The 18,612-nt window shown below is 37.5% G+C and overlaps 1 protein-coding gene across 1 annotated transcript; it reads left to right on the top strand.

Annotated features, from left to right (window-relative positions):
• Positions 1–897: 897 nt before the first annotated feature.
• On the top strand, positions 898–16,810 carry LOC146131967 (allene oxide synthase-lipoxygenase protein-like). Its single transcript, XM_083397306.1, has 14 exons — positions 898–979; positions 1,922–2,117; positions 3,313–3,444; positions 6,509–6,757; positions 7,852–7,939; positions 8,737–8,893; positions 9,894–10,148; positions 11,581–11,773; positions 12,281–12,361; positions 12,883–13,001; positions 13,547–13,666; positions 13,967–14,101; positions 14,724–14,822; positions 16,054–16,810. Exons 1-14 carry the CDS (start codon positions 953–955, stop codon positions 16,231–16,233), a joined length of 2,031 nt encoding a protein of 676 aa, XP_083253432.1. The 5' UTR covers positions 898–952; the 3' UTR covers positions 16,234–16,810.
• The last annotated feature ends 1,802 nt before the right edge of the window (positions 16,811–18,612 follow it).

Below are 18,612 nucleotides of genomic sequence, written 5' to 3'. Positions count from 1 at the left end.
CACAACCGCTAAGGACTTTACCCCTATATTTGGTCGGAACCCGCAAACTATAGACACTTTGCCAACCACGACTAACGCCCTGATTAATGTGGCGTGCTTACTCAAAATCACGATTTGCTGACGTAGAGCATCTTACAGCCGGATACGATTTATCCGGATTTATAAGACTGCTGGGGAACATCGGGGTATGGATACGTCAGGCATGCAGAATGCACTAAGCATATGTTGTTGTTGTTGTTGTTTGCCCCGAAAAAAGAGTTGAAGCCCCGATGTAGAGTAAAAAGGGTGCTATAGGGGTTCCTTAGTTCAATGATTCCGAAACTTCAGGAAGTTAGGTAGCATACGATACTGTACGTGTTTCCTATAACTATATACTGATAAAAAAGTTTAAGTGTGAAAATCAGTCGCATATCAATTGGTTTTAGACAAGACATAGAATATTGTGAACGTGTTTTGCACATTGCGGTTAAAAAAAATTAAATAGAAACAATATTAAATTATACCCGAACAAACCAACTGCCTAATGGGGCGTGTCGATCAAAAGAAAAAATTGCCAAAATTTTTCGTGTAGTTTTTATCCCTTTATTTTGGATTTACGTTGTATTTAGCTTGTGAGTATTTTAACTGGTTTCGTATCTTAATTGAATATATCCACATTTTAACACGCGCTTTATGTTGTACACAACGCATTTTCCATAACATTCATAATCACTATATGCGAGATTAAAGGCAGACAAACGAACAACAAATTACGTCCAGACGGACATACTTTTGTTTCCGCTTTCTATGATGTCACGACGAATGTTGTAGTGTTGTGCACTGAGTATAGTTGGTTTTGGTCATTTTTTTTAGTTAAAACCATCGTTTTTTGGTTAAGTGCCTAAAATGGTTGTTTTTACTTTTATTTCCAGGTTTTTAGTTTTTTAAAACGTTCGACTTAATACTCATCAACATGGAAGTGTACACTCTGAACATAACGGTAGGAAATTAACTTTGTAATATAATTATCGCACTCATGGTCGAAATAAATTCCTAAACTACAAGAGCAAAATGCTTGAAAATGATTATGTAGGCCTACAACAGTGAACTTCAACCGGAGTTCCGCGGAAAACTATAATGTTCCCTTAATGATCGTAATGTGTTCCGCAAGACATTTATTAAATTAACAAATGCTCCATGGAACACCGGTCGAAAATCACTGGTTTGCCACAGTAGACTTAATTATAGCTCTTATTTCTATGAAATTAATTATCCACTGTCACCAGTTTGCATTTTCTTTTGTGATTAGCCTAATTTATTGTTATGTAATAAAAGACTCGTTGAGTAATAAAATTATTGCAACACAGACCGAATGTGAATTTTGTGGTTATCCAAACAGGCCCAGGTAACACACTGGGAACAGCTGAAGGTTTTTTTTTATATATTATGTTGTATATTATGGTAATGGTAATGCATTATCATAACTTTTGTTGGTTTTTGTCGAAATTATTTAATACCAAAAGTTATCACTGGATCAAAAAATTTGAAAAGCACTGATGTACACAATATAGCAGTTAGCCTTAACGCTGAAAAACACATCGCGTATATGTACACTATATAAAGTTTTAAAGAGTAAGATAAATGTTGCTTGATAATGAATTGCAAAGTACAAAAAAGGCGATTGATCGACATCATCTTGATTAAGACGTTCCGATAACTTGTATCATCTTCAGTTAATGTCACTTTAACGATGTCTATCTACTAGACCTTTTTGCCTTTGTAATTTATTATCGCGCTACATTACAGATCCGTGAATAGTGTACCCAGATAACTGTTGAACTGCAAAAAAGCTGCAAACAGACACAAACTCTGGTTTGAAGATAAAAGCCCTGCTTTCCTAAAGATGCCCAATAAAATCATTAAATTTCGTTTCTATTTTTAGACGAGCAGCAGGTACAAGTTGGCGGGCACGAACAAAACGGTTCAGGCCAAAATAGTGGGCGACAACGGCAAGGAAACTGAATGGCAAACCTTAGACTACTTCTGGGAAAACGACTTTGAAATGGGAGCGGTTCGAGATTACGAACTGCGACCAGCAGGACCAGAGACGATTGGAATACCGCTTGCTCTAATGCTACGTACGTTGTTGTGATAAATTAATGTTTGCTGCAAACGTCTACCGTTGTAGATAAAGTTGTCTAAGTGCAGGACTTCAGAAACTTGGGTTTGTGACCCTGCAACGGGCTTTAATCGATTTCCGACTTTCAAATCTTTGCAACTTTACTTTTTCTAAATTTTTTATACAAATTTTAAACCTAGTGAGAAAACACTGTCCCAAAGTAAATATTCTGAAAAAATATATTTCGTCACAAATTAAAGAATCATCAGTCCCTTAATTCGATTGAATCATTGTAAAATTATAAATGACTAGAACCTATACTGACTTTGATTAAGATAGGAAAATCTTAAGATTATTTGCTCCCATTTGAGGTCCTTGTCGTCATTTACGTGTAAGGGCGAGGGAATTTATTTTCCTTTACTTATTCAGTTTAGAATAAGTTACATATTACTTCAATAAATGTGCGCAGAATCAGATAACATTTCCTCTTCACCGCAAAAGCCGTTTGCTCGGAAACGTCTGGTAAACGTTCCAGGATCGCATCCAAACATTTGATGCATATTTCATATTTGTTTTCGTTATTGATGTCACAAAACTACGTCAATGTGTGACGTCATACAACTAGTACTTTCAGAAACCTGCTGTGCCGATCTGTGCTTCTCGATTTGTCACTGTTTATTATTTTTGCTAACTCTAAAACAAAAAAAGAGTACAATATAGACCCGTGGTCGGCAAACGCCGGTCCGCGAGGAGTTGGTTACCGGTCCGTAGCAGGGTTGTAAGTTAAAATTTTTTTTATAAAACGAACTTAAATATCCTTATTGTGAGAACCTGGTAAGAATATAGGAATTGGTAATTATGAAATATCAGTGTACTTTAAGAAAAAAACGTAAAAGCCTAAAAGATTTATTGAAATGAGCCGCGGGCTGGGTTAAACTAAATTGTTTGGCTGGCCGGATGCCGCTCGCGGGTTTCAGTAAGTTCAATAATTCTAAGATGGCAGCATCTCTTTAAAGCATAAAGTTCGCATTGAAAGTTGTAATAAATTTCCTTTCCTGAAAATTTGTTGTTTTTTAAGGCCGGTCCGCTACAAAATTTTGGGTTTAAACCGGTCCGCAGTGCAAAAAAGGTTGCCGACCCCTGATATAGACCACTATAAAAAAATGCGATTTTTTGTATTATATTTAAACTAAATGGTGTTTTGCTTATTTCAGGTGTCACGGGCTTCAGCTTCGACAGCGAGTGGCTTTGCGACAAGGTGATAGTCACCTACGAAGGCAATAAGTACAACTTTCCGGTTTACCGCTGGCTCAAGGAGGGTATGGAAGTTGCGGCGCTTGGCAAAGGTAAATTCCCAGCCTCAGGCTGTAAGGCCGAATGTTTTGATCAATCATCTGCTTCAAATTCTTTGACGAAAGCAAAAATTCCGGTAATTGTATGACTGTGTCCAGCCATGTTCCACGTAATCGCCTAATTTATAGCGGGGCAATAATTGGCGGCTTGTGGTAATCACGAACTGACAAGTGGTGAAGTACCGCAGTAGTTCGGTAGCGCTTTGGCGCTGGTTCAAGTCTGGGAAATGGCTTTGGTGAATTGAAATGCGAAGACGCGAGATAACATTGTACGCTGGTCGCTGACATATTGCGATGTGAACATTATGTGTGAAAAATTTGGTCAACCTTTTCGTTGATGGAGTCAATTGCGAAAACTATCTAAGTAAACAAGAGAGTCGCGAAATATGTGGTGTCAAGGCAAGTAAGGTGAACGTTACAATAACTACTCTAAATAGCTGCAAAACCATGTGGCCGATCTGCTGTTTACCCATATCTAATGTTAATTGCAAATAGTGTTTCTACAGACTTCGACAACTTGTAGGAATAAAATTTTATCTCTATAGCCCATAACTTGTGAACAACCTGACTATACTTATTTAGGCCACAAATCGCTTCTTCACCCAAAAGTCCCGGAAAACCCCCGCTATAGACGTGGTGGTATGTATATAGCGATCGAGTAACGTCTTTCGAAGGAATAACAAATTAAACACTGCTTCCGGTTTAAAGTATTCAGGAACCTGTTATTGGTAGGTTGTCGTGAATCGCGTCACATACACTTAGCATAACGTGCCGGATGCTGTATTTACTGTATACGTGATATATAGAGGGTCGCGTTTAAGCGAGTCGGATGAAACGCCCTCCACGAAAAGTCACGTAGAAAAACGTGGTCCAGGGACGTCCGATCATATCGTATCGCAGCCGAAACCCGATGATAAGTGGTAGTATCGGTACTTATCGGATTCTAGGGTGATATCGTCGAACCGATATCAAAATTATTTGTTCAAGAGAGCCTTGTTTTGCCATCCAACCTTCTGTTTTTCACCCTAAATTTAACTTTTTAAGAGACCTATTAAATGCCTAATTAAATGTATGTTTGTTAGGATCAACGCAACTATACAGCAAAAATGCGAATCTAAATACATAATGGTTCTTAATTTACTTGACCCAGACAGTAAAACCCCAGTAAAGTAAGTCGCTAAAGTTTGATATCCAATTTATAGTGATGCTCTTTTTATAGTCTATTATAAGAAAAACAACATGGCTTCTTCAGCAGATTGGAATGTTTTCTTGTTTACCATCTGCCATTTGTAAAAAGTTCGTTAACTTATTTCAAATCTTCTGTGGTTACCTTGTTCACAAATATTGTAGATCCTTTCGTATACACCATGGATGCCCAACCTTTTAGCAGAATGGGCCGCATTGCCACTTTAAAAATTCGATGGGCCGCAAAACCTCTCAAATTAAAGGGCTGACGTCATAAGTTACGTCATATCGTGACGTCATAAAACAACTTAACCTATAAACACCCGCTCTTCGAGAGTGAACTCGTGCGCAAATATGTAAGTTAATCTCGACCTTATTTATTTTTTTTATTATGGCGAAGCGGGAAAATTTGAGTTTTTACATGTTTAGGCTGATATATTTCCTTAAAACGGTCCGCAAAAACACACATCTTGCTTAGCAATGTGGTGTGCACAAAGCATTCAATGGATGTTAAAATGCGACATTAGACTCGATTATAGTCCCAGAAAAAAACGTAAGATTATACCTACATCAAATACTGCGCGTTCTACACGTTTTGATGATAGTCGAAACAATTGTTTTTAATAAAGGCTATACTGAAAGTTAGAATAAGTGCTGGGCCGTACGTAAATATCAGGGGAGCCGCAGGTTGGACATCCCTGGTATACACAATACACATATATCACGTGTCATGCTGTGTAGGCCTACAGTGGTTTTGCGCCCAAACGACTTTGATGAATCATTTCCTTGCATTTGACAAAAACATCCTGGTTAATTGGTAATATCCTGACAGCATTCCCTGTCGCGTAAACAGGATTTTGCAACTTTGACTGTTGTTTCATTAAGTCTGATTGCCCTTGACGGATGACGCTATGCATCAGACTCAGACGTACAACTTTTTATTTTAATCATATACAGGGCGTTGACGCTCGGAAGTTTGTAGTAAACGTTCAAGGGCCGAATCCTGGACTTGTAAAAGGCATAATCTTTTTCCTAGTTGACGCCACAAAACTATACGTCATTGAGTGACGCCCTAAAGCAAATACGGTCTGATCCTGCTCTGCCAAGTTAAGCTTTATCGATTTGTTACTGTTCTTTGCGAACATAGCAAAGTAATAATAAAATTAACGGAAAAGTCAAAAACACATGAAAGCAGTACAGATTCTAATCGCTTTGTATAGATGTATTTTACTATACTTAAAATGATACTGACGACTGCAGTATAGGCGAAATTTATATTTCTTAAAATGCTGTTTGTCTTAGGGTTTTTAAACTTTGAGTTTTATTCCCAAAATTATTTTACCAGAGCGCCGTTCCGGACCGTTCGGCTTACTTTTTCACCACTGGTCTTGGTAATACCGGAGGTCGTGAGTTCGAACCTCACCGCAAGCTAGTTGTTTTTCTAGCCTGGCCTTGGTCGCATCAGTCAATTAAAATCGTGTCAATTTCGCACGTTATAACGGGACAACTAAAATAAGTAACCTAAAAGTGGTTCTCAACCGGGGTGCCATTTCGAATGCCCAAGGGCGCCGAGAGATATTTGATAATCTTTGAGAATCTGATTTTCGCTCAACTGTTACAACTTTTTGTGTAGGATTAGACATTAGAGTATAATAAATCCAATTAAAACTTCCTACGTTGTGCAGAGAGAAATTGTGTTGTTCCAGTTCCGTTTTTTTGTTACATTCTAGTGATTAACCTACGGGAAAATCTTGTATGGGTGCCGCAATTTATTTATTATTTCTGGGGGGGGGGGCGCCGCGAGCCATAAAGAACCAACGTTTAAGGTTTAACGTAGTGCACAAATAAGTATAACTGAAAATTAAATCTCAAGGTTACCTGCCGCAAAGCATCACCAACGAACACTTGAAAAAGCTGATATCGGATGAGATCGCCGCCAACAAGGAGGCGTTCAAGTGGAACCCAAAGCCGACCCCGACGGACCTCGGATGGGGGATCAACCGCTACCTGGACGACACCGTACCCCTGCCCCTAGTGTACCTTAACACTGTGGGAATGGAAACCAGGACTGGCGAGAGCACCTTTACTATGGCACTCAACAAGGGGGTTCTGCTGTTTAAAGGTAGGCAGAGATTTTGTGCAAGTCCTATGCGGACCATAGAAAGTATATACACTATTCTCTTTCTCTTGGCCGTATTTGTCTAACTCTAAATAGAGGAATCAGGTGGCACTATATAAAGACAAATTGTATTAAAATCTCGACTAGTTGTTGCACAACCGTGCTTCATCAGATCAAAGTATATCAGTATATCATATTTCTTTGTCGAGATTTTAATACAATTTGTCTTTATATGGTGTCACCTGATTCCTCTAAATATACTGTTGTTACCGGGCATAATATTAATTAAAATACACAGCTCCTCTATTTCTTGTCCAACGATTTAGAAACCCATTGAAGTAGCCTTCTTCAGGGGGTATGGTGGCGCGTTCGACGTCATTCACCCTGACGAAGGCAACTTGAATAGGTTGGCGAAACGTTGGAGAAGAAGTATAGGAAATATGCATAGACAAATATTATACTTTCCAAGTTTGCATGACTGTCATAAATAACAAGTAAAAGCTCAAAACTTGAAAACTCGAGTGAAATACAGGATTAGACCTAAAAGGAACATATATTTCCCCTAAAACGGTATCTTTGAGTTTTACTTGTTTATTTACGCGTCAGCGAATGGATGATTGACAACAGAAACTTGTTGCCAATGGTTTCGGATTAAATAAAGATACACCTTTATACATGTACATATGTCTGTATTCAGGTGACAATAAAAAGTGTTCTACACACAAAAAACTGTTCTGTACGATAAAAACTGTTCTGCATAATTAAAAGTTTTCGTCCCCCCTCAAAAAAAAAACTATTCTGCATAATAAATAGTATTATGCATAATAAAAAATGTTTTGCACAAAAACAAGTGTTCTACACAATAAAAATTGTTCTTTACAATAAAAAAGTGTTCTGCACAATAAAAAGTGTTCTTTACAATAAAACGTATTATGCATGATAAAAAGTATTCTGCACAATAAAAAGTGTTCCGTACAATAAAAAGTGTTTTGCATTTTAAACGTGTTCTGCACAATAAAAAGTGTTTTGCATAATAAACAGAGTTCTGCATGTTAAACGCGTTCTGCATAATAAACAGTAGTTTGCCTTATAAAAAGTGTTAGGCGCTGGGGAGATTGACGAATTGTCGGACTACACAAGACTCTACGAAGGTTCGGGAATTGCAGATCCTCCATTTTTGGATGTGTAAGTAAAACAACGTAACAGTCGGTGTGTATAGTAGCTTAACAAGCAAAACCTACCGCAATTTTGTCCACATGGTTATAATGCCTTCAATCTAAGACTTAACTTTTACTGTTTTTTTTTTATTTAGATTTGTAGGAAAATTGGGTGGTTTTTGACCTCAAGCCTTCATTGGGCTGTTTACGAAAATGACTTGGACTGGGACTTAATTTGCTATTTTTCGCAACTGGATTAACTTAGACTTAAGTTATTTTGCCATCAACTTATAGCCAGTATATTTTTTTTTTTTTTTTGTAACGCTTTCAGATTGGTGTCGTTTCGTGAACACCGGCTCCCTGTTAAAAGTACACAAAAGAGAGTAAAATTAAATCAGTAATAAAATTTTGTTCGAATTCTTTTGTTGAAGACCGTCTAGTGCAGGGATGTCCAACATTTTATTATAGTGGGCCGCATTGACACTTGAAATAATTTAATGGGCCGCAGAACCTATTAAGTTTCAAGATTAAGTATTGCTCTTTAGAGTTTTCGGACTTTTAATAATAATATCATTACTTGTTGAGTAGTGGTGAATAAAAACATGTCTTTTCGACACTCCCGAGTAGACTAAAACATTGTATCGAATGAAACGTGGTTTGTTTTGCTTTGCCCTTTAAAACAGCTAAAAATCAGACAAGGAAACCGGCCGGTCCTGTTTTAAACATAAGGGATCAAAACAATTAAATTAACGACTGTACTTGTTTGTAAGTCTTTCTTAAAAAACACCTAGCGAAACTTTTAATTTCCTCGTTAAACTTTAACAGATGGAAAACAGACAAAGAATTCGGACGACAGGTTCTCACGGGGATTTCCCCTCTTGCGATGGAGCGTTGCAAGTCGATTCCAAGCTACTTCAACGTCACAAACTCAACTGTGAGCGCACAATTGGGAGCCGGGAAAACATTAGAAGGCGAAATGAAGGTTAGGGTTAAAATTTGTATTGGCCTTTTTGAACGCAATTTTGGCGAAACGATAGATCAACACATTTTCCTTTTATCAATACAAGTTTTGTCTCTTGGCTTTAGTTTGCACTAAAGTTTTAACGTTAGAAAGTAGTGCATTGGAAAAACCTTATACGACTGTGAAGACAAATTTTGATTTCTCACTATAATAGATTTTAAGGTATCTGAAACAATAAAATAAAACTGATTTAAGCTACTCCGCTGTTTGCCCTTAATTCATTGAGTCAAATGACTTAGGTTGAAATTAAGTGTTTTCATTTAACATTTTAATATAAAATTGAGATCTTTATGGCAAGTTTTGCACATAAAACGTTTAGATTGCTACATGTTGTGTTTTTGTTATTTTTTAGTTGAATTATTGCTGTCTCTTCAAGGGTTTACCGATTTTAATGGTTTATCGTTTTATTACTATATTAGTGGTTTGACTTGGAGATGACTTGTTGTAATAATGACTTGACTTGAACTAAGCTTGTTTTTTTTTTAAATAACTAGACTTGGACTTAAGTTATTTCACAAATGATTTGACAGCGACTTATGTCATTTCAAAATGACTTGTTTACAACACTGGTAAAACAATTCAAATAATTAATGGTTGCCTTTAAAGTCGAGTGCTTTTAATCGAATACAATCGATAATTAAATTTTCTTTTTATCAGGGTTTTACACAGTACCTAAGGTTAATGTTAGTAAGATGACACAATGGCCGTATTTGTCTGACTCTAAATATAAGGTGATCAGGTTGCACAGTATATAAATAACTAATTATACAGTGAATATAAAGGCAAATTGTATTGGATTCTCGACAAGCTTTTCACACAGCCATGCTTTGTCAGATCAAATTAGAAAAATGCCCGCTGGTGCGACAAGCTTGTCGAGAATTCAATACAATTTATCTGTTATTGTGCCACCTGATTACTCTAACTTTTTTGTAAAGCTCAAACATCAAATGCTTGCACCCAGGCCGGAAAGATATTCATCGCTGATTACGCGTGGACGAAGCAAATATCCAGAAGCGTTCACGGAATCACCGGAAATCCGTTCTACTCGGCAGACTGCGTCGGACTCTTCCACGCTTCCGAGTCTGGCGAGTTTCTTCCACTCGCCATCCAACTCGTACCGAACGAGTCGGACTCGCTCTTCACGCCCGCTGACTCCGAGTACGACTGGCTGCTGGCCAAGATGTACTTTCGCTGCGTATGGGCTTCTTGTCACGAGGTTTGTTCCCGAGTATACCTCTTTAGTACAGTGGCTCTCACGGTACCCCTCAGAAATAATAAATAGATTGCGGCACGCCCACAAGATTTTTCCGTAGGTAGTTCACAAGAATATCACAATAAACATAACTTCAACTCTGTCCAACGTAGAAAGTTTTACACACATCAACTCTGCACAAGGAAGAAAGTTTTAATTTGATTTGTTCCACTCTAATCTTACACATAAAATTGTAAGAGTTGAGCAAATCAGATTCTCAAATGTTTTTGTAGAAACGTATGTAGTTGCCTACGAGCATATTAAACAATGAAAGGATGCATTGAAAATATTGCAATCAGGTTTGTGTTTGTCGATCACTGTTCCGCTGGAGCCTTACCCTCAATGTATTACGTTATTCACGAAAAAGTTTAACAGTTATTTTTTTTAACCAAATATCGGACTTGCAATTTTTGTATTAGTTGTAGAACTTCGAGTTGTATCTGCCTTTCAGGCAAGTGACGTAACTTCTACCCTCGTTGACCAAAATATGTTCATCTTAATAAAATCAAATTTAAAGATTGTTTTAGGTCCTTTACCAGGGGTAGAATAATTTTAAATTAAGCGTATCGAGCCCAAAATTCGCGTTAAGAGGCCCTCGTTAATTTCGATGCTTCTTTTCTAGTAGATAGTTTTTAAAAGTAGAACATGCGTTGGATACGAACACACAATGCCTGAAAGGCACATAACTATTTGGTATCAGATCGGCACCGTTACCATCCTAGTATCGGACGAGTACAGGTAGTAACGACACCCCTAGTTGTAACCTTGGATCCTTTCAGCGAAGTATTATGCTAAACTGCACACGGCTTGTTAGTCCGTGCATATCACGCTTGGTTTCGGGTTTTTAGCAAATTTACACCGAAACATTTGTCCCTTCGCGGATGTCACGTGTTTCCACGTCACAATGAGGAATGTAGGTGGGCGGGGTTTGGCACAAGCACAACGTGATGTCGCCTCGTTTAACATAAACAAGCGCAATCAATCCCAATCAATGCTAATCAGTAGCCTATATTTGGGCGTTAATAGTCACAGGCGTTTGTTTGAACTTTGATTTTATTTTTGTGCCTATTCCCAAGTGCTGCAAAGATTGTCGAAAGGTCCAGGTCAAACCCTTGTATAAACAACTTATTACCTAATCAAATTTAAGTCTAAGTTAAGCAGTTTGTATAAATACTTATGTCAAAATAAGTCAGCCTTGAAGACTAAAGTTGGGAAAGCATTGGAAAACCATATCCTGACTGAAGTTAAAAAAACAAGAAAAAAACAAGCAAATACTGTCTGTAAACTTAGCTCAAGAAGTTGACTCGTATAGCTTTACAAATCCTTTATCAAGCCTTCAGTTGTATATCCATCGAGATTAGGGCACATTTAAAAGTAGATATATTTACTTTCGCAGTGGTACTACCACTGGATGATGACCCACGCTATGGCCGAGACCTTTTCAGTGGCCACATTTCGTAACTTGCCGCATTGCCATCCGATCTACAAGCTCCTGAGACCTCATCTTAAGTTTGTGGCCAACATCAACCGGCAAGCCAGGAAGGTGCTTTTGCCGGCAGGTTCTCTTGCAAGCAAATCAGTTGTCCTGAGTAAGTGATTCTATTATTTTTGAGATTGGGGATAAACGTTGACGTTCGTCGAAAACTTTTACCTACTCTAAGCCATGCTATCGTTGAACGTTGAATAACGGTCTTGTATAATATTCAATTTGAATTAAGTGCCATTACAATATTTGCTATTTCATTCTAGTGTGGTTTATTTATACTTGGTTGCAGAGCACCACCATAGGTTTTGGAAAGGGGTATAGGCTACCCATTAACTCCATGTTTGAGAGATGACAACAAAAATATTAAGAACGACTGACCTGAATATTGAAGTAAATTATAAATTCGTGCAGATCGTACAATTTTCACTGACTTGATTTGGAAAAGCGCTTCGCGCAATTATCGCTAACTTGATTTTAATGCAATTCTAATTTAGTAAAAATCAAAATAAAATTGCTCTACATTTTACGATTTATCTGACCTGCCCTTGAGCGTTGAACTGTAATAGAAAATTTTTTTTATACCTAATTTAAATTTCAACGTTTGTTTCAGATGCCGTTGAAACCGTCCGTTATTATTTCAAGAACTTCAAGTTGTCAGACCTCGATATTCCGCACAGGATCGGGTCGCAAGGTAAAAAGTAACTCAGTCAAGTAGCAAATAGTACGTTGACACTAAAACATATTTACACTTTGGAGCATAATGGTTGGAGGTCGTAGTACAGGGGGTTCTTAAACGGGGGCCCGTGAACCCCTTTGGGGTCCGTGAACTAATTTTAGTGGGTCAATGAAGGCCAAATTGAAATATTAGTGTATATTTCAAATGTAATCAATTTCTCAAAGAAAAAAGTTTAATTCAAAATTAAACGTTTTTGCACTGAATGTATTTAGACTCCATTTCACTTAAATCATCAGCATATTTTCGAATTTTTTTTCAATCTATAACGTCATTTTTGAAAATTGAAAATTTCTTGCCTACCGTGGTCCACGCCAAACAAAAAACTAAAATTTAGGGGTTTGCGGTAAAAAAAGAACCCCCCCTGTTATAGTAAGACGTATAGTAAAAATATTAAAGCCCATACAGAAGTGAATATCATTTTGAAATATTCGAATAGCTCTTTATTAAATAATAATCTTTTGTAAATCTTGCTTCAGGGTTGGCCGAACCAGACAGTCCTTCCAACTACTACTACCGAAATGACGCTTTGCAAATTTGGGCTGCTCTCAATTCTTACGTCACCGGCGTTGTGGAGTACTTTTACAAGACCGATTCGGTAAATTATAAATATTTGAAGGACAGTTCTATAACAAAACTAACAAACCCCCTCTAGTTGTATGCACTTTTTCTCTACACTTTTAGCATTGTTGGTTTCTCTTAAACTAAGAGATCGACTACAAACGATACAACTTTAAAAGACGATTATTTTGCAAAACCTAAACAGCCAATGCATGTATCTTGCTTACTAACCTGGCCTGTTTTTTTAAGATTAAAATGTTGCAACTTATGCGTAGCTATGTAGGTAATCTTTTAAAACCTTTTTGATTTACAATTTGACATTTAATTGAGACGACTATAGTTGCACCTGCAGGGATTTGCCAAACATTAGATTTTCAAGGTTTACCTTTTTAACGGTGATTGTGAAAACGTTGTATATTGGTAAACGTTGTATATTGAGACTTTAAAATCCATATAAGATATAATCTCCCGCTTAAAATCAAACCAATCGTTGTTTAAGCTTTAAACGGATAGGCCTACTTGAATATAATTAACTGCATGTTTTCCTTATTATGTTCTTACAAAGTTATTTGCACTTTAAAGGATGTCATCGGAGACCATGAGTTGCAAGGTTGGGCGTTCGATCTGGCTAACGAAGGTTTCGGGTATGAGGATGGAAACACAAGGGGAGTGCCTGAAAATATTACCACAAGGAGTGAACTGGTAAGATTTGGGATACTAATAATAATCCATGCCAAGAAAAGACTTCCCGTAAAACAAAACACTCGAAGGCATTCAAGAATCCAGGAAACCAAAAATTAAGAAATGTTCACATGGGTGCGCAAAAGAGGATATGCAAAATATATTATTTTTATTGTTTTGTTGCAGAGTAAACTATACGATGTGCATACAAAAATACAAAGTTATGACGTTAGTTATTTGGTTAATTTTTGCTAACCAAACTGAATGTTTTTATTTTGAATAGAATTCACTTTTATTTTGGATTTTCTTCTACATTTTTAGATCAGGATTTGCAACATTATGATATTCTCGAGCTCGGCCCAACACTCAGCAGTTAACTTCGGTCAAATGGAAACTTATCAATTCGTCCCCAATGCTCCCACTTCCATGCGAATGCCTCCACATAAGAGAGGGGAGGTTTGTAACTCTGTCTGTTTGTGTGTGTTATGGCAATGTGTTTTTGTATGAGAGATTTTTAGCGGAAACAAAAGCCCAAAGGAGGACTGGATTATCCAGTAAGAAAGATAAGCAAGAGCGACCAAGGAGAGGCGGCACAACAGACATTGATATAGCCGAATTTTTAAGGGTGCCTCATTGCCTGTTTTCATTTCTCAAGCAAACCTTAAACCTCTATATTTTCGAGTGAGAATATGTCTTGTGTGGCGTTTGGTGTTTTTATTTTTATTTTGAATGACACATGAAGGGCACCAACATCTAAGTACTTATATAGGGCATTTATTTTTTTGATTTTTTTTCTCTAAAAGGCTCGGACCAAATGTGCGACTTCGCCGAGTTCCGAGTCCGACTCAGGCTCTCCAGCCTGTATTCCGCCAATTTACGCAACTAAACTAAGGCAGATATACATATAATTCATCCATTGACAATACATGGTTCGAAAATGTCCAACATAGGCCATTACGCCTTTTCAATTTAAAGAAACCGACTCCGCTGAGTCCTGACTCCGACTCCGACTCAGCAGCCCTGATCTATGGGTGAATTTAACGTTATTACACTAAATCATTTTATTTTTATTTTTCAGGCTGACTTGAAAAGGGTCTTGGAATCTCTACCGGATGTTATTACCGGCAGTTTTATGCTTATTCTGGCATATGCGCTGTCCCAATATTCCAAAGATGAGGTAACTTTATATAAAATTGCTACATCATAAAATGAACGTGGAAATGGCCAAGCTATATCCAATATTTATGGCATGCTTCACCAGCACTTTATATAGCTTAGTTAGTTCAGCAATACAAATAAGTATTGAGTTAAAATCAACAAGTAATTTATCACCTATAGGCCTGCTTTAGTGAAATCCAATTGACACACTGGCTTATTTTGTTGAGCGTTTTTGAAAACTGACAACGGGACAGCGTAAAAACAATAAAGCACAGATGTAAATGTTGTCGATACGTTACCCAACCAGAGGACTGTTGTAGGAGCTTAACAACGTTCGGAATTTTTTTTATAAAATCCTAATGGCAGCTTTAGCGTTTCTGGGTTTCTACGGGTAATTAAGGTACTGGCCCTTAAAGCGAGGGCGATGGCTGTATAAGTCTCTTGCACATTCCTGTAGCTCTATCTAACTCCAAGAAACAGGCCGCTAGAAATACCTGACCTTAACTTCTTGAACATTAGACACTTCACGCTGGTATCACACTGTGTCCCGTCAAACTGCACCAATCGAATAGCTTAAAGCATTGTTTCCCAACATTTTTCAGTTCGCGGCCCACTTTTAATGCGATTTTATTGTGCGACCCACAATGAGATATGACCAAACGAAAGAAAAATAAATTATTGGGAAAAGACACACATGCAATTTAAAATTAATGCAACACTTGAGCTTGTATATTTGGTTGTTACGTATTTGGTGCGCTGTTGTATAAATGTTACGTAATAGTAATGCAATAACTTCCCATCTAATAGAAAACTGTAACATTTAGAAATGCTTTGCGACCCACCTGAAATAGCTTCGCGACCCATTGATTAGGAAGCACTGGCTTAAAGTATAACGAAATCGCGAAACGATCTCTCTCGCCCAGGCGTTGGTCACGCGTCAGTGGACTCTCGGCACGTGATATTGACGTAAAGTTGTGCAGCGCAGTTGATTAAGATAGGAAAATTACGCCCTAACGTTGCAGTAGCAACAATCTTACCTTCCGAAATGTACTTCCAATGGTAAACAACTGCCAATTGATGGACAGATTCGATGTTAATGCAATGGCTTTCGGTGTACTAATAATATATAACCCGTAATCGTTGGTCAAAAAGCAGCCTCAGAAGAGCTAGATCACAGTTGTTAACACACATATGTGTGTGCAATTGTGCATCTTTCATTGAACAACTGGCAAAATGTTCACTTTTTGAAGGTGTTTCTCGGGGACGTTTCTGAGGAACAGTTTATTGAGGATGAAGTGATAGCCATGCAAGCCAACTTCAAGACAGAAATGGATAACCTCAATGCCAAGTTTGAGATTCGAAATGCAGCGATCAAACTTCCATACGAGTATCTGCTTCCCAGCAAAGTCCCAAGTAACATCAACATTTAAAACAAGCGCAACCTTTGAAAGTATAAACCGTGTTATTCTTTTTTTTTTGTTATTCAGTGAAAAGTTCTTCTAGAGTGCAGTGATTGTTTGTATACACAGTATCATTAGATTAACGCAGCCGCCAGAATATATTTTTATTTTCGGCCTATTTTTCATGACTATTTCTTACGCGATTTCCCCAGTTAAGTTGCCTTAAAACGTGGCAACCAAAAAAAACAGTACCTATAATAATCGTTAAAAGTTGTTTTGCAAAACAAACGATTTGTGCAAATGGTACAATTGAGCGTCGAAAGATTTTACTTGATAAATTACATTTCAACTGACATTATATAACACCTAAATATCAAGTTCCCCCCTCTCTATATATATATATGTATTTCTTGCGAACTTAGACCATTTCTTGCGAACTATCGTATCTCGTCGAAGTACACTTTGTTGTTAAAGATTGTTTCATTTTAAAAAGGAAATTGACTGTTCTGATGTGAAAATAATTATGTTTCAAGTATAATGACACTTTCCTTCTTGTTAAAGTTCTGTACATTCACCTCATTTCTGTTTGATTGAATAAAAGCACAGCCTTGTGTGACTATGGGTGTATTGTAAAGCTATCGTAGGCTGGCCAAAAGACACTGTCTATTCTATACAACGTGCAACCTTAATCACAAATGCAACTTTTTCGACTTCAGCTAAACTGCTAAACGTTTCAAGCTTGGAGTGAATTGCGAAGTACAGCAACATACATATCGGGTATAAATGGTATTGACAACTAAACCTAATCTTATACACACTGTTGCAAAAATTCACTGGGATCAAACACTTTGGAAGTTACACTGGCTAACGAAAACTGCTATGCAAGTGTTAAGGGTACGTTAAACCTAGCCTTTTTAAACTAAACATCTAAACAAGGCTAACAACAGTAACCGAAAAAATAGAACGCTAATCAGCGCGGTGCGGCGTGTGCAAAATCTCGTTAATTGTTGTGTGGGTTCTTGACTTGACTGTTGATTAACGCCGTGTGAAACTTTGTCAACACCACGTGGAAAAAAATAAATAAAAATAAATCGTGATTTGATCATTACTTTGTATTTGACCAGTGGTTCCCAACCGGTGTGCCGCGACATATTCTGGTGCCATTTCTAATTCTCAAGGGTGCCGAGAGATATTAGGGTTTATCTAGAATTCCAATGTTTACTTAATTGATAAGTCTCGTCATGTAACTCTTGGTGTACAATTAACGTCCAATCAATTAAATGATACTTTCCTACATAATGACTTGATTGTATTGTTCCAGTCCCGTTTTAGTGACTTCAGGGTAAATCACTTAATTTTTTTACTAGTGGTCCACAATATATTAATTGTTTCTGTTAAGTGTTGTAAACCATAAAATGTTCGGAACTGCTGATACAGTCGAATCGTTTGCCAATACGAAAAAATCTGATGTTGGTTTAGGTTTAGCGCCGTACATTCTATTTCATCTAGCAAAATAGTTTCCGCCTAAGAGGCTAAGACAAACCGTGCATACAGCGTCCCACGGCCCATTTTCCATAATAGGCCAACTGTTTAAACCAAAACTAAGCCTGTATATTTTATATAAGTTACGCTTGTAAGATATCCTTTGGAACGCATTTTTTGACCTGGCCCTACAAGCAATAGGTGACGTTGACGTTGTGTTGTTTCGCACAAAGTGTTCAAAAATGTGAAAAACATGTGGGCACATTTTTTCACATATTCCGTGCACATTGTTAAAAAGATCCTCATATCCCCGTATATCCTACAAGACATTCTGTGTTGCCCATGCGACCCTTCATCAACAATGGGCCTATAAGGTCTAGTAAGTGTGCCAATCCTAAGGTCTTGTAAATGTGCCAAGTGGGTGTGGTATTTTAATAACTGCTTGCTTTTGAAACGTGTACCTTGTACTACCATGAGTACACATAATAGATTTAAGCAGGTTACCCGGCTTGGAAAAAATACGAATCCCGATTTGTGCTCAATGAAAGAGCCACTGCAGATAATAAGTGTATTTTAGCCCCGACGGGAAAGGAGAGGCAAAGCGAAACCTTGATTTGTAGTAGGTCGGACAGACTTTTTTTATGTCGGGAAATAGGAAACTCTAAAACAAAACAAAAAAATAGCCGGCCCGGTATTTCCGCTGGCTACAAAATACCTTTTAGTTAACTGTTAAGTAGACTTAGAATAGTAAAAATACGGAAATTAAGTCATTCCATAACCCCTTATGCTACAGTATTACCACAAGCAAATCGATCTATAAAAATTCTATTACATCCTGTCTCAACCACTAGCCCACCTGAAACGCATATAAAACATAAAAACACAATTTTTAGTTTCCTATCTGTTTTACCGATCTTAGTTTGGTAA

Source organism: Ascidiella aspersa, chromosome 9 (assembly GCF_963924565.1).
Source record: "Ascidiella aspersa chromosome 9, kaAscAspe10.2, whole genome shotgun sequence".
Taxonomy (NCBI): Eukaryota; Metazoa; Chordata; class Ascidiacea; order Phlebobranchia; family Ascidiidae; genus Ascidiella; species Ascidiella aspersa.
Note: the sequence above shows the minus strand (reverse complement) of the source record. Positions and strands in the feature narration are given on the sequence as shown.